The sequence below is a fragment of the Salmo salar genome, chromosome ssa12 (genome assembly GCF_905237065.1).
Source record: "Salmo salar chromosome ssa12, Ssal_v3.1, whole genome shotgun sequence".
In the NCBI taxonomy this organism is placed as follows: domain Eukaryota; kingdom Metazoa; phylum Chordata; class Actinopteri; order Salmoniformes; family Salmonidae; genus Salmo; species Salmo salar.
The window spans coordinates 45,393,156-45,415,766 of record NC_059453.1 but is presented as its reverse complement, the minus strand read 5'-3'; the positions used below and the strand labels follow the sequence as shown (position 1 = coordinate 45,415,766).

The window sequence follows — 22,611 nt, the reverse complement described above, 5'->3', positions numbered from 1 at the left end:
GTACTAAGCTCAGAGGGTATTGTTTAGCAGTAGTTGAAATTATCAAAGAACAGTGGGACATTCTTTTTATGTAACTTTAAATAATTATTAACCTATTTTTGTAATAGTTGCAAAACAAATAGGAAACAATGTTAACGCGTCATGATTAGCACACGCAACATTTTTACCTTTTAACAATCACACCTTTTTACTGCTCTTTATTAAGCTTTACGTATCAGCCTCAAGGCCTTCATCAGAGCTTTTGTCAGTGTTTTTAATTTTCACCCACTTCGAATGGGATTGGAGTATAAGGAAAACAAGCATATGTTACCAAATATAACAATGTGTATTTCATAAGTATTCTAATAAAGTGTGTACATAATATATATTAAACAAGACTGTGAAACCACAATGAGAACTTGCTTGACAGGTCAATGTCTTCATAGATCATTGGGTAGAGTACAAGAAAAAACGTCAGTTATCTGAAGTGGCGGCATTAACTTAAAATGTTCACATTTACTACATAACAATCACAGACAAACATATATAAAGCTGTCATAAAATGAGTGCCACTTTATTTGCAATAGGCAATCACACAATAAAATAGTTTACTTTTAAATGGGTTATTTTTTAACATGTAATCGAATGTGTAAAAAAATATATATATATAATCTGAGAAAAAAAATATTTTGTGTTAACGCAGCCTATGAACCACAGTGGCAGCTTGGCTTGATAATGATCCCCTGTCCAATCCCAATTTGCTAAAATATCACCATTGCTAAATACAAAAGTTGCGATAAAAGAGGTTTGATAATTCCTATGGCAGGGTTGTTTTTTTTTCATGTACTGATAGTAGCACTATATTTTCTGCTGATTTTCTACGTTTACCCACTGACAAAGAAATTATCAGTCTATCATTTTAATGGTAGGTTTATTTGAACAGTGAGAGACAGAATAACAACAAAAAAATCCTGAAACTCATGTCAAAAATGTTATAAATTGATTTGCATTTTAATGAGGGAAATAAGTATTTGACCCCTCTGCAAAACATGACTTAGTACTTGGTGGCAAAACCCTTGTTGGCAATCACAGAAGTCAGATGTTTCTTGTAGTTGGCCACCAGGTTTGCACATCTCAGGAGGGATTTTGTCCCACTCCTCTTTGCAGATCTTCTCCAAGTCATTAAGGTTTCGAAGGTTGACATTTGGCAACTCGAACCTTCAGCTCCCTCCACAGATTTTCTATGGGATTAAGGTCTGGAGACTGGCTAGGCCACTCCAGGACCTTAATGTGCTTCTTCTTGAGCCACTCCTGTGTTGCCTTGGCCGTGTATTTTGGGACATTGTCATGCTGGAATACCCATCCACGACCCATTTTCAATGCCCTGGATGAGGGAAGGAGGTTCTCACCCAAGATTTGACGGTACATGGCCCCGTCCATCGTCCCTTTGATGCGGTGAAGTTGTCCTGTCCCCTTAGCAGAAAAACACCCCCAAAGCATAATGTTTCCACCTCCATGTTTGACGGTGGGGATGGTGTTCTTGGGGTCATAGGCAGCATTCCTCCTCCTCCAAACATGGCGAGTTGAGTTGATGCCAAAGAGCTCCATTTTGGTCTCATCTGACCACAACACTTTCACCCAGTTGTCCTCTGAATCATTCAGATGTTCATTGGCAAACATCAGACGGGCAAATATATGTGCTTTCTTGAGCAGGGGGACCTTGCGGGCGCTGCATGATTTCAGTCCTTCACGGCGTAGTGTGTTACCAATTGTTTTCATGGTGACTATGGTCCCAGCTGCCTTGAGATCATTGACAAGATCCTCCCGTGTAGTTCTGGGCTGATTCCTCACTGTTCTCATGATCATTGCAACTCCACGAGGTGAGATCTTGCATGGAGCCCCAGGCCGAGGGAGGTCTTTTGTGTTTCTTCCATTTGCGAATAATCACACCAACTGTTGTCACCTCACCAAGCTGCTTGGTGATGGTCTTGTAGCCCATTCCAGCCTTGTGTAGGTCTACAATCTTGTCCCTGACATCCTTGGAGAGCTCTTTGGTCTTGGCCATGGTGGAGGGTTTGGAATCGGATTGATTAGGAGAACTCCCTTTAAGAATGTGCTCCTAATCTCAGCTCGTAACCTGTATAAATGACACCTGGGAGCCAGAAATCTTTCTTATTGAGAGGGAGTCATATACTTATTTCACTCATTTAAAATGCAAATCAATTTATAACATTTTTGACATGCGTTTTTCTGGATTTTTTATTGTTGTTATTTCTGTCTCACTGTTCAAATAAACCTACCATTAAAATTATAGACTGATCATTTCTTTGTCAGTGGGCAAACGTACAAAATCAGCAGGGGATCAAATACTTTTTTCCCACACTGTATGTGGTTCTGTTGTCAAAGTGCACCACAGGTCAGTAAAGGTCCTTGTTTGACGTGGGGGGAGACTTGTGAATTCCTTAGTGATTATGGTTGCGTCATCCTTTCAGCCACTGTGCCTCTTAGTGATACACAGAGCCTAAATTTACCACAAAGCGTTTCAGGACAACTGAGATGTTAATAACAAGTCTTCCCTGCTCACCTTGCAAACAGTTTCCTACGAATGGAGAACAATGTCAGATAATTGTCGTTTAGCTTTTGATTGCGTGTCCATGCAGTGACTTTCTCAAGATTTGAGCAAAACGCACCAACAGAAATGCAAAAAGGCCCTAGCAGCACACTTTAGTACAGCCCTCTGAAGTGATACAATAACCAACAAGTATTGAAGAACTACATCCATTTTGGTCAGGAAGAACCCTACAACCTCATCAAAGTCCTACCGTGGCATTGAAAAGAGAGGTGGCATTGCCTTGGGTGGCAAGTTGCCACCATGACTGGATGGGAACCATGGCTTGCTGCAGGACCTTGTCTCTGTGCCACTGCTCCAGGCAGTCCAAAGCTTCTGGGAAGGACTTGCTCTCGAACTTGTTGGCAAACATGCTGTTTCTGTCGATGATCCACTGCAAATCCTCCAGACCATAGATGCAGATGTCCCTAACATAGCGGCCTGTGGAAAGACGTGCAGCAGAAAGGACATAAAGATGAGATTCAGATCAGTATCAAATTCAATCATCTGCTGTTGCTCAAACAATGGCGCCGGAGGGGATGGCTGCCGTTTCACGGGCTCATAACCAATTGTGCAATTTAATTAAATTGTTTCCGCATTGTAACTTTTTTGGTACATAATGTTTCTGCTACCGTCTCTTATGACCGGAAAGAGATTCTGGATATCAGAACAGTGATTACTCACCCCGAACTGGACATATACTTTTTTTCTGTAATGCGTCTGACGCAAAGGATTTACTGCTGCTCCCGGACCAGGTCCAAATCCCCATCATTTGCATGAAGAGGAAACGGAGATACAGAGGCCGCAGATCCGGGTGCCTTGTGAGAATTAGTCAGCGACTGGGTAACCTGCCTCTACCATTCGTCCTATTGGCCAACAAGCAGTCACTGGAGAATAAACTGGATGAGCTCCATTTGAGACTGTCCTACTTAAGGGACATTAAACTGTAATATCTTGTTTCACCGGCTAAACGATGACATGGATAATATACAGTTGGCTGGGTTTTCCGTGCATCGGCAAGACCGAACAGCTACCTCCAGTAAGACGAGTGGTGGTCTGTTTATTTGTCAATAACAGCTGCTGTGACATTTTTTGTATTAAGGAAGTCTCAAGGTTTTGCTTGCCTGAGGTAGAGTACCTCATGATAAGCTGTAGACCACACCAACTACGGCGAGACCAATTCAAGACCGGAGAAAATCGAGTCAAGACCGAGACCGGGAGGGGGACAAGGGGTCTGAGACTGAATCAAAACCGAGGACAGAACAATGCGAGTCCAATTCAAGACCATGATTGTAATTTTGTTAAATCGGCACCATAATAAGAGTTCAAAATATCCAGTATTTCTGTGTTCATATTTCAGAACAACATATGGATTCTTTAGACATTCAGAATAGTGAAAAAAAATGCACGCTGAGGGAAAATAGAGCCACTCGACAAATTATTACTAATCCAAACACAGTTGGGAACAATGGGCCTTTACACCTTCAGAGAAGGGCTAAGGATTTATAAAATAATTATTATAATTATATTATTTTCAACGATGTTCTGATTTAATCTCTTATGTTTTTGTTGGAAAGGGTTAACACTGAAAATAAATAAAAAATATCCAACCAGGATTTTTCTTTGCTGGTCTCTGGGGAGATAAATCAAGGTAAGTCAGCCATTGGCTAGGCCATCAGAAGCTAGATAAAGGCATTTGCCATTCAACTGTATAAGGGTAACATTTTGGAGTGGAATCAACCAATAACATTTTGACTTAATGGGTGGGACCATTTTTACAAAAACATATGGAAACTTCTGCCTTCTTGAAGGCCAACAGGTCACTGCACAATAGCAAGCAATAGTTTACCCACGGTCTAGCTAGCTTTTGTTGTCGGCTAGTTGCAGCGGCAGCAGCAGGTCTTATCAAAGAGGATGTTGTTGCTAATTTGTTAGCGTCTCCCTTTTCATGAACAACAAGAAGTTACGTTTCAAATTATCATCTGGTGAGTGGAACTGTTTTTTTATTTATTTATTGCAGAGCACTTGCTTCTTGTTAGCCAGCTCTTGGAAAATAACTTATGAACAGTACCAGTCAAAGGTTTGGACACCAACTAATTCCAGGGTTTTTCTTTATTTTTACTATTTTCTACATTGTTGAATAATAGTGAAGCGTCAACTATGAAATAACACACATGGAATCATGTAGTAACCAAAAAAGTGTTAAGCAAATCAAAATATATTTGAGGTTCTTCAAAGTAGCCACCCTTTGCCTTGATAACAGCTTTGCACACTCTTGGCATTCTCTCAACCAGCTTCATGTGGTAGTCACCTGGAATGCATTTCAATTAACAGGTGTGCCTTGTTAATTTGTGGAATTTCTTTCCTTATTGCGTTTGAGCCAATCAGTTGCGTTGTGACAAGGTAGGGGTGGTATACAGAAGATGGCCCTATTTGGTAAAAGACCATGTCCATATTATGGCAAGAACAGCTCAAATAAGCAAAGAGATGACAGTCCATCATTACTTTAAGACATGAAGGTCAGTCAATCCGGAAAATTAAGAACTGTGAAAGTTTCTTCAGGTTCAGTTGCAAAACCCATCAAGCGCTTTGATGAAACTGGCTCTCATGAGGACTGCCACAGGAAAGGAAGACCCAGAGTTACCTCTGCTGCAGAGGATAAGTTCATTAGAGTTACCAGCCTCGGAAATCTGCAATTAACTGCACCTCAGATTGCAGCCCAAATAAATGCTTCACAGAGTTCAAGTAACGGACACATCTGAACATCAACCGTTGAGAGGAGACTGTGTGAATCAGGCCTTTTATGGTTGAATTCCTGCAAAGAAACCACTACTAAAGGACACCAAGAAGAAGAGACTTGCTTGGGCCAACAAACACGAGCAATGGACATTAGACCGATGGAAATCTGTCCTTTTGGTCTGAGTCCAAATTTGAGATTTTTGATTCCAACCGCCGTTGAGATGCAGAGTAGGTGAACGGATGATCTCTATATGTGGTTCCCACCGTGAAGCATGGAGGTTTGATTTAATTTACAACACCAGGAAGAATGGCACTTTAAAAAAATATATATTTTCTGACAAAAGACTACGTAAGATATGGTCATTTTCATAAATTCTTAGAATTTGGGGGAATTACACATTCTAAGGCACCGGTAACTTTGTGTGCTAAATGTGAAATGTTTTTTGCAATGGGAAGTAATAGTTGTCAATTTCGATTAGGAAATGCTTAATGGTTGTGTTTCTATATTCTTAGGATTTGGTCCTACTGGCTTTTTATGTCAGTTTATGGACTGCTTATTCTTTAACAATGCCTTGGATAGCTCTTTTGTCCCTTTTCACACACATGCGGAAACCTCACCTGGCTTAACTGGTGCCTCCAGAGACGAAACCTCTCATCGTCACTCAACGCCTAGGTTTACCTCCACTGTACTCACATCCTACCATACCCTTCTCTGTACATTATGCCTTGAATATATTCTACCACGCACAGAAATCTGCCCCTTTAATTATCTGTCCCCAACGCACTAGACGACCAGTTCTTATTGCCTTTAGCCGTACCCTTATCCTAATCCTCCTCTGTTCCTCTGGTGATGTAGAGGATAACCCAGGCCCTGTAGCCCCCAGTTCCACTCTTATTCCCCAGGCACGATAATTTGCTGACTTCTGTAACCGTAAAAGCCTTGGTTTCATGCATGTTAACATCAGAAGCCTCCTCCCTAAGTTTGTTTTACTCACTGCTTTAGCACACTCCGCCAACCCTGATGTCCTATCAGTGTCTGAATCCTGGCTTAGGAAGGCCACCAAACATTCTGAAATTTCCATCCCCAACTACAACATTTTCCGCAAAGGTAGAACTGCCAAAGGGGGTGGAGTTAGCCTGCAGAGTTCTGTCATGCTATCCAGGTCTGTGCCCAAACAGTTTGAGCTTCTACTTTTAAAAATCCACCTTTCCAGAAATAGGTCTCTCGTTGTTGCCGCTTGTTATAGACCCCCCTCAACCCCCAGCTGTGCCCTGGACACCATATGTGAATTGATTGCCCCCCCATTTATCTTCAGACTTTGTACTGCTAGGTGACCTAAGCTGGGGTATGCTTAACACCCTGGCCATACCTGGTAGGAACCTACCAGGTACAACCCTAAATCCGTAAACATGGGCACCCTCATAGAGATCATCCTGACCAAATTGCCGTTTAAATACACCTCTGCTTTCTTCAACCAGGATCTCAGCGATCACTGCCTCATTGCCTGCGTCCGTAATGGGTCCGCGGTCAAACGACCACCCCTCATCACTGTCAAACGCTCCCCAAAACACTTCAGCGAGCATGCCTTTCTACCCCTACCCCGGTCAACAGCTCTGCAACTTGCCCAAGCCTCCCCCATTTCTCCTTCACCCAAATCCAGATAGGTGATGTTCTGAAAGAGCTGCAAAGTCTGGAACCGTACAAATCAGCTGGGCTAGCCTCTTGAGGATACCCTAGGATAGGGGGCGCCACAGCGCATTTTGAAAAAAATTCGGTCCCATTTTCAACGGCCTACTAATCAAACTCAGAAGCTAGGACATGCATATACTTATTATATATGGATAGAAAACACCCTAAAGTTTCTAAAACTGTTTGAATGGTGTCTGTGAGTATAACAGAACTCATATGGCAGTCAAAACCCCGAGACCGATTGAAACAGGAAGTGGAATTCTGAATTGTGGACTCGACTTCACATCTTTACCTATTAATCACACCGTTAACAATGGTTCATTGAGCACTTCCTATTGCTTCCACTAGATGTCCCCAGTCTTTTCACAGTGGTTTGAGCCTTCTACAGTCGAAACTCAGTGAATGAGACGCATTGAAATTGGTCACAGGGGATGGGCCATCACCATTATGACGTCGGCGGCCCAGTCTACCCCCACCTTTGGAAACGTTTTAAAACACTCTGCAACCGTCCCCGTCGAATCTTATTGGCTCTCTTGGTGTTACAGGCCCTGAAGATTAATGTTTTACAACGTTTGACATGTTTGAACGAACCTAAAGGAGGGAAAAATCTCATTTTCCGAAACTGCAGTCCCGCGCACGTCGGAGCATTTGGAGACAGCCCTAGGACGCGCTACCAACAGCAGGCTAATGGAACATGAAGGATGGACTTTTTCGACCGAAAATACATCTGTGGACCTGGGATTCCTGGAAGTGCTTTCTGATGAAGACAACTAAAGGTAGGCGATTATTGACAATATTATACAAGATCAGATGTGACTTGCGATTGTTCCAAGATGGCGCCGCGCTAGTTTTCCTGGCTAATTTTCTGAGTATCGCATCTCCTTTTATCGCAAAGTGTGATTACCCAGTAAAGTTAATTTAAAATCTGGTATGACAGGTGTTCTCAAGAGATATTCATCTATAAATGTTAGATTGACAATATAAATTTAAAAAATTGTTTTCGAATAGTAATTTAGGGAATTGTAGCACTGTTTCCCGGGACGCATTTGAGGGGAAAATAGTTAGTCAACGTCAGACGCCGATGTAAAATGCTGTTTTTATATATAAATATGACCTTTATTGAACAAAAGAATGCATGCTGTGTGTAACATGATGTCCTAGGTGTGTCATCTGATGAAGTTTGTAAAAGGTTAGTGCTGCATTTAGCTGTCTTCTGGGTTTTTGTGACATATGCTAGCTTGAAAAATGGGTGTCTGATTATTTCTGGCTTGGTACTCTGCTGACAATCTAATGTTTTGCTTTCGTTGTAAAGCCTTTTTGAAATCGGACAGTGTGGTTAGATTACCGAGAGTCTTGTCTTTAAATAGCTGTAAAATAGTCATATGTTTGAGAAATTTAAGTAATAGGATTTTTAAGATATTTGAAAATCGCGCCACTGGCTGTTGCGTAGGTGGGACGAATTCGTCCCGCCTAGCCCAGAGAGGCTAGACAATCTGGACCCTCTCTTTCTAAAATTAGCCGCCACAATTGTTGCAACCCCTATTACTAGCCTGTTCAACCTCTCTTTCGTATCGTCTGAGATCCCTAAAGATTGGTAAGCTGCCGCGGTCATTCCCCTCTTCAAAGGGGGAGACACGCTAGACCCAAACTGTTTCAGACCTATATCTGTCCTACCTTGCCTTTCTAAAGTGTTCGAAAGCCAAGTTAACAAACAGCTCAAGGTCCTAAACAATATAACCGGCATCGATAAAAGACAATGCTGTGCAGCCGTATTCATCGACCTGGCCAAGGTTTTCGACTGTCAATCACTGCATTCTTTATCGGCAGACTCAACAGCCTTGGTTTCTCAAATGACTGCCTCTCCTGGTTCACGAACAACTTCTCAGATAGTTCAGTGTGTCATATTGGAGGGCCTATGATCTGGACCTCTTTCAGTCTCTATGGGGGTGCCACAGGGTTCAATTCTTGGGCCAACTTTTTTCTCTGTATACATCAATGATGTCACTCTTGCTGCTGGTGATTCTCTGATCCACCTCCTATGCAGACGACATCATTCTGTATACTTCTGGCCCTTCTTTGGACACTGTGTTGACAAACCTCCAGACAAGCTTCAATGCCATACAACACTCCTTCCGTGGCCTCCAACCACTCTTAAACGCAAGTAAAACTAAATGCATGCATTTCAACCGATCGCTACCCGCCTGCCCGTCTAGTCTGACTTAGAGTATGTGGACAACTACAAATACCTAGGTGTCTGGTTAGACTGTAAACTCTCCTTCCAGACTCACATTAAGCATCTCCAATCCAAAATTAAATCTAGAATTGGCCTCCTATTTCACAACAAAGCATCCTTCACTCATGCTGCCAAACATACTATCGTACTGATCCTTGACTTCGGCGATGTTATTTACAAAATAGCCTCCAACACTCTACTCAGCAAATTGGATGTAGTATGTCACAGTTCCATCCGTTTTGTCACCAAAGCTCCATATACTGCCCACCACTGCGACCTGTATGCTCTCGTTGGCTGGCCCTCGCTTCATATTCGTCGCCAAACACTCTGGCTCCAGGTCATCTAAGTATTTGCTAGGTAAAGCCCCGCCTTATCTCAGCTCACTGGTCACCATAGCAACACCCACCCGTAGCACGCGCTCCAGCAGGTATATCTCACTGGTCACCCCCAAAGCCAACTCCCCCTTTGGCCGCCTTTCCTTCCAGTTCTCTGCTGCCATTGACTGGAATGAATTGCAAAAATCACTGAAGCTGGAGACTCATATCTCCCTCACTAACTTTAAGCACCAGCTGTCAGAACAGCTTACCTATCATTGCACCTGTTTTAAAAAAAAATTATTTCACCTTTATTTAACCAGGTAGGCCAGTTGAGAACAAGTTCTCATTTACAACTGTGACCTGGCCAAGATAAAGCAAAGCAATGCGACACAAACAACAACACAGAGTTACACATGGAATAAACAAACGTACAGTCAATAACACAATAGAAAAAGTCTATATATAGTGTGTGCAAATGGCATAAGGAGGTAAGGCAATAAATAGGCCATAGTAGCGAAGTAATTACAATTTGGCAAATGACCACGAGGGATAGATGTGCAGATGATGATGTGCAAGTAGAAATACTGGTGTGCAAAAAAAGTAAATAAAAACAATATGGGGATGAGGTAGGTAGTTGGCTGGGCTATTTACAGATGGGCTGTGTACAGCTGCAGTGATCAGTAAGCTGCTCAGATAGCTGATGCTTAAAGTTTGTGCACCTGTACATATCCCATCTGTAAATAGCTCACCCAACTAGCTCATCCCCATGTTATTTTTTTTTTACTCCTTTGCACCCCAGTATCTCTACTTGCACATTCATCTTCTGTCGACAATCTACTGTCAAATCCTTTTCATATGAAGAGAAATTATAGATTAAACGTATTGGTGCTCATTGGACATAAACATTACACAAGAAGTTGGAAATTGCAAATTCAACAATGAGTGGTTTGGAAGGAATCAGTGGCTAACTGCAAGGGTTGCAAAGCAATCACTAGCCTGCTATTCAGTGGAGTGGGTATGTGATCCAAGTCTGGGTTTAAGGGTCTCATTTCCAAGCTTAGGTACACTGCAGCATCCACCGAGAGGCTCTTGCTGCCAAGGGAATGCCTGACAGCTTGAAAGATGTTTTGGACACTACAGTGAAAATGGGTAACTTTGTTAAAGCAAGGCCCCTGCACTATGCAATGATATGGGCAGCGACCATGCAACGAACGCTTTTACAATATACAGAAGTGCGCTGGTTATCAAGGGGCAAAGTATTGATGCGTTTTTTTTACTTGAGAGACGAGCTTAAAGTTTTATTTACTGACCATAATTTTCACTTTTCTGACCACTTTCATGATGACGAGTTTCTCACACGACTGGCGTATAAGGGTGATGTTTTTTCTCGCCTGAATGATCTGAATCTAGGATTACAGGGACTCTCCGCAACTATATTCAATGTGAGGGACAAAATTGAGGCAATGATTAAGAAGTTGGAGCTCTTCTCTGTCTGCATTAACAAGGACAACACACAGGTCTTTCCATCATTGTATGATTTAGTTTTTTGTGTGCAAATGAACACAAGCTTACGGACAATGTCAATTGTGATATAGCGAAGCACCTGAGTGAGTTGGGTGCGCAATTACGCAGGTACTTTCCCGAAACGGAAGACACAAACAACTGGATTCGTTCTCCCTTTCATGCCCTGTCTCCAGTCCCCTTACCAATATCTGAACAAGAGAGCCTCATCGAAATTGCAACAAGCGCTTCTGTGAAAATTGTATTTAATCAGAAGCCACTGACAGATTTCTGGATTGGGCTGCTCTCAAGAGTATCCTGCCTTGGCAAATCGTGCTGTTAAGACACTGATGCCCTTTGCAACCACGTACCTTTGTGAGAGTGGATTCTTGGCCATCACTAGCATGAAAACTAAATACAGACACAGACTGTGCAGAAAATGATTTAAGACTCTCTCCAATACAACCCAACATTGTAGAGTTATGTGCATCCTTTTAAGCACACCCTTCTCAGTTATTCACAATTTTCGATGAACAAATAAGGTTTTATATGTAAGATGGTTAAATAAAGAGTAAAATTATTGATTATTATTATTATATTTTGTGCCCTGATCCTATAAGAGCTGTTTGTCACTTCCCTCGAGCTGGGTTGTGACACAAACTCACACTCATTTTTATGTTTAATAAATGTATAGTGTGCGTGGCAGGCTTACAATGATGGCAACAAAAAAAACATTTGAAGGTGCGCCGACCCTGGTGCTAGAGGGGGTACGCAGTTGGAGGTTGAATGTTTTGAAGGGGTATGGGACTATAAAAAGTTTTGGAACCACTGGTCTAGAGGGTCTACACCAGAAGTTAATGGTTATCTGTGGGAGGAATGCATATGGTGGGTGCAATTAAGCTTGGAATGTGCAGGGAAAACGATCACGTGGCAGCACTGATGAGGGGAGAAAGCCGTGGATTGGTGATGAAGGGGGTCGAGGTCAGGTCACATTAAGAGAGAAGGAACCGTTTATTGCCCGTATCACATAATTTCCTGCCTAGCAGTATATATGCCATGTTTAGCAAGAAGGAGGAGCCCACCTAAATTGGGGTATATATATTACCACTTTTGGAAATGTGTTTTTGTCTGTTCAGGTGTTCGATCCTTTGGGGTGAATAAACTTGGCCTATGCTTTCATAGTGTCCATTGAGTTCTTACTCTGATATTTAGAACCTAACAAGCAAAAACTAAAGCAGGAAGTACGAGTGACTCGCTCAATATGGAAGTGGTCAGATGATGCGGATGCTAAGCTACAGGAGTGTTTTGCTAGCACAGACTGGACTATGTTAGGGGATTCATCCGCTGGCATTGAGGAGTACACCACATAAATCACTAGCTTCATCAATAAGTGCATAATGACGTCATCCCCACAGTGACCGTACGTATCATATCCCAACCAGAAGCCATGGATCACAGGCAACATTGCAACCGAGCTAAAGGCTAGAGCTACTGCTTTCAAAGAGCGGGACACTAATCCTGACGCTTGTAAGAAATCCTGCTATGCCATCAGATGAACCATCAAACAGGCAAAGCGTCAATACAGGACTAAGATTGAATCGTACTACACAGGCTCTGACATTCGTCGGATGTGGTAAGGCTTGCAAACTGTTACGGATTAGAGGGAAACCCAGCCATGAGCTGCCCAGTGATGCGAGCCTACCAGACAAGCTAAATGCCTTCTATGCTCGCTTCAAGGCAAGCAACACTGAAGCATGCATGAGAGCACCAGCTGTTCCGGACAACTGTGATCACACTCTCCGTAGCCAATGTGAGTAAGACCTTTAAACAGGTCAGCATTCACAAGGCCAGGTGTACTCCAGCGCATGCTGGCAAGTGTCAACTAGCAAGTGTCTTCACTTATGGCCTTGCCTACACCTAGCAACTTGTTTTTCAAATTATATGAGCAAAAAATATTCAATTGTTTTTGGAATGGCTAGCCAGGCAACATTAAACAGGACTATTTATATAATGAATATGAATTCGGAGGGCAGAAATTATTAAATATTAAACAACTAGACCTCTCACAAGGCTTCAGTCACACAAAAGCTATACCTAAATCCGAACTCACTCTCTAGTAGAATGTCTCACCCCATGTTCAAGAGTGGCCTTTTTCTTTTTATTCAGATTACATCCTGTCACTTTCAGTTATTTGAAAATAAAATCATCTCAAATATTTATATTATTAAAACAAGCCATAGAAAGTTGGTTGCAGTTCTGCCCACAAATGTTCTATGGGATTGAGGTCAGGGCTTTGTGATGGCCACTCCAATACCTTGAATTTGTTGTCCTTAAGCCATTTTGCCACAACTTTGGAAGTATGCTTGGGGTCATTGTCCATTTGGTAGACCCATTTGTGACCAAGCTTTAGCTTCCTGACTGATGTCTTGAGATGTTGCTTCAATATATCCACATAATTTTCTCTCCTCATGATGTCATCTATTTTGTGAAGTGCACCAGTCCCTCCTGCAGCAAAGCACCCCCACAACATGATACTGCCACCACCGTGCTTCACGGTTGGGATGGTGTTCTTCGGCTTGCAAGCCTCCCCCTTTTTCCTCCAAACATAACGACGGTCATTATGACCAAACAGTTCTATTTTTGTTTAATCAGACCAGAGGACATTTCTCCAAAAAGTATGATCTTTGTCCCCATGTGCAGTTGCAAACCGTGGTCTGGCTTTTTTTTATGGCTGTTTTGGGACAGTGGCTTCTTCCTTGCTGAGCGGCCTTTCAGGTTATGTCGATTAAGGACTCGTTTTACTGTGGATATAGATACTTTTGTACCTGTTTCCTCCAGCATCTTCACAAGGTCCTTTGCTGTTGTTCTGGGATTGATTTTCAGTTTTCGCACCACAGTTTGTTCATCTCTAGGAGACAGAATGCGTCTCCTTCCTGAGCGGTGTGATTGCTGCATGGTCCCATGGTGTTTATACTTGCGTACTATTGTTTGTACAGATGAACATGGTACCTTCAGGCGTTTGGAAATTGCTCCCAAGGATGAACCAGACTTGTGGCGGTCTTGGCTGATTTCTTTTGGTTTTCCCATGATGTCAAGCAAAGAGGCACTGAGTTTGAAGCTAGGCCTTGCAATACATCCACAGGTACACCTCCATTTGACTCAAATGATGTCAATCTTCTGGAATTCTTTAGACTAGTTGAGTATCTGGAGCATCAGCATTTGTGGGTTCAATTACAGGCTTAAAATGTCCAGAAACAAAGACCTTTCTTCCGAAACTCATCAGTCTATTCTTGTTCTGAGAAATGAAGGCTATTCCATGTGAGAAATTGCCATGAAACTGAAGATCTCGTACAACGCTGTGTACTACTCCCTTCACAGAACAGCGCAGACTCGCTATAACCAGAATAGAAAAGTGTGAGGCCCTGGTGCATACCTTAGCAAGAGGACAAGTACATTAGTGTTATAGTTCCTCTGTCCAGTGTCTGTTCTTTTGCCCATCTTTTTTCTTTTTATTGGATAGTCTGAGATATGGCTTTTTCTTTGCAACTCTGCCTAGAAGGACAACATCGCGGAGTCGCCTCTTCACTGTTAACGTTGAGACTGGTGTTTTGCGGGTACTATTTAACCTCTTACATCTAGACGTTCCGCTAGCGGAACACCTGCTCCAATATCCAATGATAGGCGTGGCGCGAATTACAAATTCCTCAAAAATACAAAAACTTCAATTTTTCAAACATATGACTATTTCACAGCATTTTAAAGACAAGACTCTCCTTTATCTAACCACACTGTCCGATTTTCAAAAAGGCTTTACAGCGAAAGCAAAACATTAGATTATGTCAGCAGAGTACCAAGCCAGAAATAATCAGACACCCATTTTTCAAGCTAGCATATAATGTCACAAAAACCCAGAAGACAGCTAAATGCAGCACTAACCTTTGTTGATCTTCGTCAGATGACAACCCTAGGACATTATGTTATACAATACATGCATGTTTTGTTCAATCAAGTTCATATTTATATCAAAAACCAGCTTTTTACATTAGCATGTGACGTTCAGAACTAGCATACCCCCCGCAAACTTCCGGGGAATTTACTAACAATTTACTAAATTACTCACGATAAACGTTCACAAAAAGCATAACACTTATTTTAAGAATTATAGATACAGAACTCCTCTATGCACTCGATATGTCCGATTTTAAAATAGCTTTTTGGTGAAAGCACATTTTGCAATATTCTAAGTACATAGCCCAGCCATCACGGGCTAGCTATTTAGACACCCGGCAAGTTTAGCCTTCACCAAAATCAGATTTACTATTATAAAAGTTTGATTACCTTTTGTTGTCTTCGTCAGAATGCACTCCCAGGACTGCTACTTCAATAACAAATGTTGGTTTGGTCCCAAATAATCCATCGTTATATCCGAATAGCGGCGTTTTGTTCGATGCGTTCCAGAAACTATCCGAAATGGTAAATCAGGGTCGTGCGCATGGCGCAATTCGTGACAAAAAAATTCTAAATATTCCATTACCGTACTTCGAAGCATGTCAACCGCTGTTTAAAATCAATTTTTATGCAATTTTATCTCGTAAAAAAGCGATAATATTCCGACCGGGAATCTCCTTTTCGGCAAACAGAGGAAAAATCACAAAGACGGGGCGGCCAGGGCACGCGCCTAAGCCCACAGTCCCTTGATCGGCCACTTGAGAAAGGCGATAATGTGTTTCAGCCTGGGGCTGGGATGACGACATTCAGGTTTTTCCCGGGCTCTGAGCGCCCATGGAAGACGTAGGAAGTGTCACGTTAGAGCAGAGATCCTTTGTAAAAGATAGAGATGGCAAAGAAGTTCAAGAAATGGTCAGACAGGCCACTTCCTGTAAAGGAATCTCTCAGGTTTTGACCTGCCATTTGAGTTCTGTTATACTCACAGACACCATTCAAACAGTTTTAGAAACTTTGGAGTGTTTTCTATCCAAAGCCAATAATTATATGCATATTCTAGTTACTGGGCAGGAGTAGTAACCAGATTAAATCAGGTACGTTTTTTATCCAGCTGTGAAAATATGCCCCCTAGCCATAACAGGTTAATGAAGCTGCCAGTTGAGGACTTGTGAAGTGTCTGTTTCTCAAACTAAACAGTCTTGTTAATGTACTTGTCTTCTAGTGTACATATTACCTCAGTTACCTGTACCCCTGCACCTTGACTCGGTACCGGTACCCCGTGTATATAGCCTCTTATTTTATTGTTGCTTTTTTAACTTTAGTTTATTTAATAAATATTTTCTTAACCATTGTTGGTTAAGGGCTTGTCAGTAAGCACGTGTTGTGTTGGGCGCATGTGACATACGATTTTGATTTGTGTGTGTAAACAGTTTGCTTCCTAATCAGAAGACTAATCTGGAATCAAGGAGCAAAACATGCCCTAGACAAGTGAGGTCAAGAGTAGAAACTGACTTTGACTGGGATAGGGAGTTGTTGTACCTTTGCATCCATTGTGTACAGTCCCCTCTTGGTCCCTCCATTTGATTGTCCGGATCTTGCCGCCCCAGCCGCCTCCTACATGACTTCCTGGCGCTTCTAGGAGCAGATAATCGATCCAAAACAGATCATCTCATTCTCACGTTTCATTATAGGCTCTCACATGTCACTTGCAGTGCCTTCAAAGTATTCGTACCCCTTAACTTATTCCACATTCCGTTGTTACACCCTGAATTCAAAATGGATTACATTTTTTTTGCTAATTTATTGAAAATGAAATACAGAAATCTCATTTACGTAAGTCAATACTTTGTAGCAGCACCTTTGGCAGCGATTACAGCTTAGTCTTTCTGGGTAAGTCTCTAAGAGCTTTCCACGCCTGGACTGTACAACCTTTGCCCATTATTCTTTTCAAAATTCAAGCTCATTAAATTGGTTGTTGATCATTGCGACGCCATTTTCAGGTCTAGACATCGATTTTCAAGTGGGTTTAAGTAAAAAAATGTTGCTCGGCCACTCTGGTAAGCAACGCCAGTGTAGATTTGGCCTTGTGTGTTAGGTTTTTGTCCTGATGAAAGGTGAATTCATCTCCTAGTGTCTGGTGGAAAGCAGACTGAACCAGGTTTTCCTGTAGGACTTTGCCTGTGCTTAGCTCCATTCTGTTTATTTTTTTAATCATGAAAACCCCATAGACCTTAACGATTACAAGCGGAGGGTTGTTGAATCTGTGTTTGAAATTAATTGCTCGACTTTGGGACCTTACAGATAATTGTATGTGTGGGGTACAGAGACGAGGTAGTCATTCAAAAGTCCTGTTATATACTATTATTGCAAACTGAGTAAGTCCATGCAATTTATTGTTGTTTAGCAAATTTGTACTCCTGAATGTATTTAGGCTTGCCATAACAAAGGGGTGGAATATTTATTGACTTTTTCCTAGCCACTGTGCTTCTGCATTTCTTTCTCTTTGGGGTTTTAGGCTGGTTATCTGTAAAGCACTTTGACAACTGCTGATGTAAAAAGGGCTTCATAAAATACATGTCATTGAGCTACGCTGGTTTACTTAATTAAAACAATGTAGGCATGTTGAACCCATTCCTTTTAAGTTTCAAGGCTAGAAGTAATCTTCGAACACCCCAAATAAATGTACTGTAAGTCAGCCTTTCATGAACTCAGTTACTAGGTCACCAGGATTTATCGACTAAGCATGGCTATGTCGTCTCCTAGATTTTTGCTTTGGGATACATCTCAAATTGGAAAGGTTGTGCGTGACATAGCTATGCACTCATGGAAAGATTGTAGATGTCTTATCTGTTTTCCTCACGGATTTAACAGTTAGAAATGTCCCTATGCATTGATATAAGCTCAGAACCAATTGTGTTACAGAGATTACAAGTTGCTTTTTGTGTTGTGTGCTGTTTGTAAACTTGTACTTTACCTTTAATGTGATTGAGCGTCACCCAGTAGTGCTCATCTGGGCTGAATGTGTCTTTGGACCACTCTAGCAGGTCTCTGGACACGTGACTCCTCAGTACAAACTCCACAAAGGTCTTGGTTAGTGCGTAGTAGGCTGTGCCAAAGTAAATCTGTAGCCTGTGGGGCGGAGCACCTTTCTTCAGGCCTCCGCGCTTGGGGGCCACGTGGGAGCCCCTGACCTCCCTGTACTGCAGCTGAGTCCGGTGCCTCATAGCTGCAGGCTGCTTGATGCCCGGGGTCATGTTCCTGTCCCTCCACTCCTTGCTCTGCATGTAGCGCACCAGCTCCATGTTGCTCTTTACAGGAAAGTCCTGGCCGCAAAGGTTGAGCACCTTCCTCCAGGGCACCGGCGACGCCGCCAGGTCCCTCATGCAGTTGATGTCGGCCTGCAGCCGTGAGAAGCCGGCGTAGGTCACCATCTCGCTGTGGCTGGCCAGGAACACATTGGGGAAGCAGCCCACAAGGCTCTCCACGGCTTCCCTGTACTCCCGCGGAGCCTTGGCGTCCACGTGGACACAGTAGACATTCTGCGGCGTGTAGATGGCCCGCAGCAGGCGCACCAACAGCTCCAGCTCCTTGTGGACAGTGAGGATGAAGGCCAGAGGGTAGTCTTCCTCCTCCCGGCTCAGCGGGCTGGTGATGAAGTGAAGCTCCCTCACCAGGCGGGAGCAGTGCTGGTCCCCACCTCGACTTCCCATACCCAGAAGATATCTCTCCACCTGGCAGTCACGGCGTTGCCATGCTGGCGAGCCCTTGGTGCTGGGGAGGAAAGCTTGGCAGTACTTAGAGAATGGCCTGCAGCCCAGGGGCCCACTCTGACCCTGGGGATCTGTGCCAGCCATGGCCCTCAGGTAGATGACCGAACAGATGAGCATGCATATTCCCAGGCAGAACAGGAAACTGCACTTTGCGCCTTCCAGCTGGAGCATAATAGTCCAGCACTGGACGGACACCACGCAACCACCGGCAGCAAAAGACCAGGGTTATGCTGTACTGTAAAATGACAAAGCCAGACTTGAGACATTAAAAGTATTTTAAAGACATACTTTTTATGGAAGATTATTGAAAAATAACCACAATTATTGGCAATGTTTTACAATCTAAGAATAATCGGTTTCCTCATTGCAATTCATACGGGGTTCTTTCTAGAGGTGTTTAACGACCCAGCACACAGCAAAGATGAGTAGCTTTTTATGGAGTGCTTATTAATCTGATCACAACAGATGACACATGATACAAGTGAGTAGAGAGGAAATGCATAGATAATGCTGCTAGATGGACTGAGGAAGCTGGCTCAGGAAGTTGAAGAAATGAATCATTAAGCAATGCAAGAGACAGACTCATAGACATCAGGATAGATATGCACATTTGAATTTTGAACCTAGCCATGCAAACAAGGTTTGTATTTTGCAGTATACAGGTTTTGAAATATGGAAATGCTCTAGCTCCTAGATACACAATACCCTGGATCTAAATAGGATCACATAGCCATAATTATCGTCATACATTTTCTCAATCGCTTTTCATTCATTACACTACCACTGGTGGAGAATCAATAAGAATCCAGTAGAAAAGGGACAACTTTTGCTCTTATAACAACCTCTGCAGTTGCCTGATATCACACTAGAGAGACTTATTCACCGGAGACTTGCTAGAACCCGATAATCAGTGGCAGCCCGTTGAAGAGATTTGGACATTGGGCTTGTTATGCAAGTATGTAATGAAATCCCAAGGGTCTCCCACATCAACTACACAGGCCATTGTGACATCAAGGAAAAAACAAACAAGATTTGTCTATGCCGTAATTATGTCAACAGACAGATAAATCCCTGGGGGTTCTATTCAACTTTATCTTATTCTTGGCTTACTGATTCTGAGAGAGCCGTCTTGTTTGCTTATGACAAACTGCCATTGATTTATTGTTTGTCGGTAATGGGAGACTTTTTCAAAGAAATGAAACCGTCAACTGGCGTTGTTTATTTTGAAACTAAGCAAACTATGTGTGGATAGCAGTGTATCATCCAGTGTGCAAGATTTTTTTTTTTAAATGTGAACCACCTGTTACCATTTATTAGTTGGATTAAACACTGCTAGTTCTCATGGAGCCATGCTTTTATTTTATCACCTGTTAATGGATTGAGTAATTAACCAGATATTCCATCACTCTTAGGCATTTGTAATTGAAAGCTCATTGTGGGAATGTTTAATACCACACATCATAGCATACTACCCTCAGCAACATTTTGATTCAGAGCAACATTTTGATTCAGAGCAAATACAATCTTCCGTTACCTCCAAGTGTTACACGCACACAGAGGATAAGGCTATCCAGTTACCTTAATTGCAGTTGAGCCCGGGGTCCTTTCGCTGAAGAATAGGTTAAACATTAAGCGCCTGACCAAAAAATGGCGAGCCGGAACCAACAGGGAGTCAAGCCTGGCGCACGCAGGGAGCTGGAGCCATGGGTTGTCAAGGGATGGGCTGGTGGAGCTGCTGCAGTTTGCTGTGCGTTGCTTTTGTTATGGTTGTCTCAGGGTGGCATGTGGCTCGCAAGGTCGTTGTACTCCGCATCCGTCTCTGTTTTGAGCGTGTGTGTGTGCCTGCGTGTGTGTCATTTCTTGCCCTCACGTCTGTGGCTGAGGCGCTCCCACTGCATCCCACCTGGTGGGATGAGGGCCGGCCCTGCCTGGTAACGGGTGGATTCTCTCTCATTTGGCGCACACACACACCCATATATAAGCACCGGCAACCTTTCCTGACAGTCTCCTACCACCTTTAAAATGATCTTCAACTACCTCGCTTAATTTTTTCTCTCCATCTCTCACCCCATATCGCAATTGCTCTCTCTCCTTTCCCAATTTTAGATATAACACAAAAAAAGCTAAGCAACCCCAATCTTCCTTCCAATGTCAGATTTGCAGCAGTCGCAGCATGGATTATGGATCTTATCCTCGACTCATTTCTCTCTGCCTCTCTCGCTCCCTCTCTCCTGGGAGAGTTCTCAGATGGTTCTGCTGCTGTGGCTGGTTTAGTGCTGTGCAGAGTAGAGTGCTGCCGGAGGCAGCGACAGCCTCAGCCAGTGTTTTGTTTGCTGCCTGGTCAGCTACTGAGATTAGTTATTGTTGTGTTAACAGGGCCACATGGCCAGAGGTCACATTGAGCTGACACCAGGACACAATAGATCCCCCCCTGCTGGTGGGCTTTTGTCTTTGTGTGGCCGAGTGTGACGTTATGAGTGTGTACATGAGTGTGCACGTGCGCATTTGTCACTCATTAATGAAAATAAACATTCAGTAGTAATGCACAGGTCTGTTTTTTTTTTTTTTTTCATGAAAGAGGGGGGGGGGGGGGGAACCCAACAGAAGCTGTTGATTTGAGTAGAATAGTGTTTGTGTTTTTTTGTTTTTTTTCGTTATTCCACAATTTTGCTTTTAGCCTGCCAAATTATGGATATAATGGCCTCCCCTCTTATCACTTCCTGTTGAACGCAGAATGAGGAAGAGCTCGGTTTTTGTTTGGAAAGTTTGTTGTTTGAAAGTGTATTGGGAAGTTCTTGGTAGCGATCTAGTTGGCATCAGTTTCTGGGACTGCTTATGTCTTTCCAGTGATCCTGCTGACCAAGGACGGGTCTGAGGAGCTATTTGGCGTCGCAGATAGCCTAGCTGCTAGCTAGCTGCATATCAAGCTAGCGAGGTTTTCTTGAACGCAGCCCGCGACGAGGTTAGCCATTGTGGCCGGGACCACGGATTGTCCCGGGTTTGTGGCTGTCTAGATCCCTGCTGTTGTTTTCAATCTTCCCTGTGACCTGCCCTGTCTGGAACTGCGAGGAGTAACAGTGTAACATACGTTGCTAGCTACCATGACAAAGACCAAAGCCAGCGGGAGTACTGTTGAGGACAGTGGTGTCTCTCTATCACACGTGAAGGATCTTTTAAATGAACAAAAAGAGACCTACAAGCAGTTGTTACAACAACAAGAAAATAGCTTCAAGTATTTTGTCCAAATTCTCGTGGATTCTACCAATAAAAGAATGAACGACCTGACCAGAGATTTCCAGGACTTGAAGAACAGTTTGCAGTTCTCCCAGGGTCACCTCGATGAGTTGAAACGAGAATGGCAAGATGACAGCAATCTGTAAGTCATTGAGAGAGGACATCAGTTCTGTGTGTGAATCAGTGATAACAATGACAGTCTGATTTATCAATCTCGAGGGACAATCAAGGCGGAACAACATAGTTGTGGACGGAATTGCAGAATCTCCACGAGACCTGGACAGAGTCTGAGGATAAAGTGAGGGAAATGATCTCTGAGAAATTGAAGATGGACCACAGGAAGATTGAGGTGGAGTGTGCCCACATGACTGGAAAACCCACCACCGGCCCAGGTGATAGGCCCAGGCCAATAGTAGTCAAGTTCCTGAGGTTCAAGGACAAGGTTGCTGTTCTGGAAAGAGCCAAAAAAGTATATCTTCCTCTACGAGGACTATCCTGAAGCTGTGTACCAGAAGAGGAAAGAACTGATCCCAGCCATGAAAGCTACCAGAGCGCGTGGGGACATTGTGTACATCCGCTATGACAGGCTCATTGTC

General features: G+C 43.0%; 2 protein-coding genes across 5 annotated transcripts in view; one reads left to right on the top strand and one right to left on the bottom strand.

The window, feature by feature from the left end:
- Positions 1 to 22,611, top strand: part of LOC106565284 (replication termination factor 2) — a 53,519-nt gene that overhangs the window by 7,653 nt on the left and 23,255 nt on the right. The window lies entirely within an intron of this gene.
- Positions 1,830 to 21,124, bottom strand: LOC106565283 (beta-1,3-galactosyl-O-glycosyl-glycoprotein beta-1,6-N-acetylglucosaminyltransferase 7). Its single transcript, XM_014132224.2, has 4 exons — positions 20,360 to 21,124; positions 17,986 to 19,016; positions 16,551 to 16,646; positions 1,830 to 3,028 (listed from the first exon to the last, which is right to left on the bottom strand). Exons 2-4 carry the CDS (start codon positions 18,950 to 18,952, stop codon positions 2,790 to 2,792), a joined length of 1,302 nt encoding a protein of 433 aa, XP_013987699.1. The 5' UTR covers positions 18,953 to 19,016; positions 20,360 to 21,124; the 3' UTR covers positions 1,830 to 2,789.

Coding starts and splice junctions, on each gene's coding strand:
- LOC106565283 (XM_014132224.2), bottom strand. CDS start 18,952: ATGCTCCAGCTGGAAGGCGCAAAGTGCAGTTTCCTGTTCTGCCTGGGA. Junction 16,647..17,985: donor GACGCTCAATCACATTAAAG/GTAAAGTACAAG, acceptor ATCTGCTCCTAG/AAGCGCCAGGAAGTCATGTA. Junction 3,029..16,550: donor TGTACACAATGGATGCAAAG/GTACAACAACTC, acceptor GTCTTTCCACAG/GCCGCTATGTTAGGGACATC.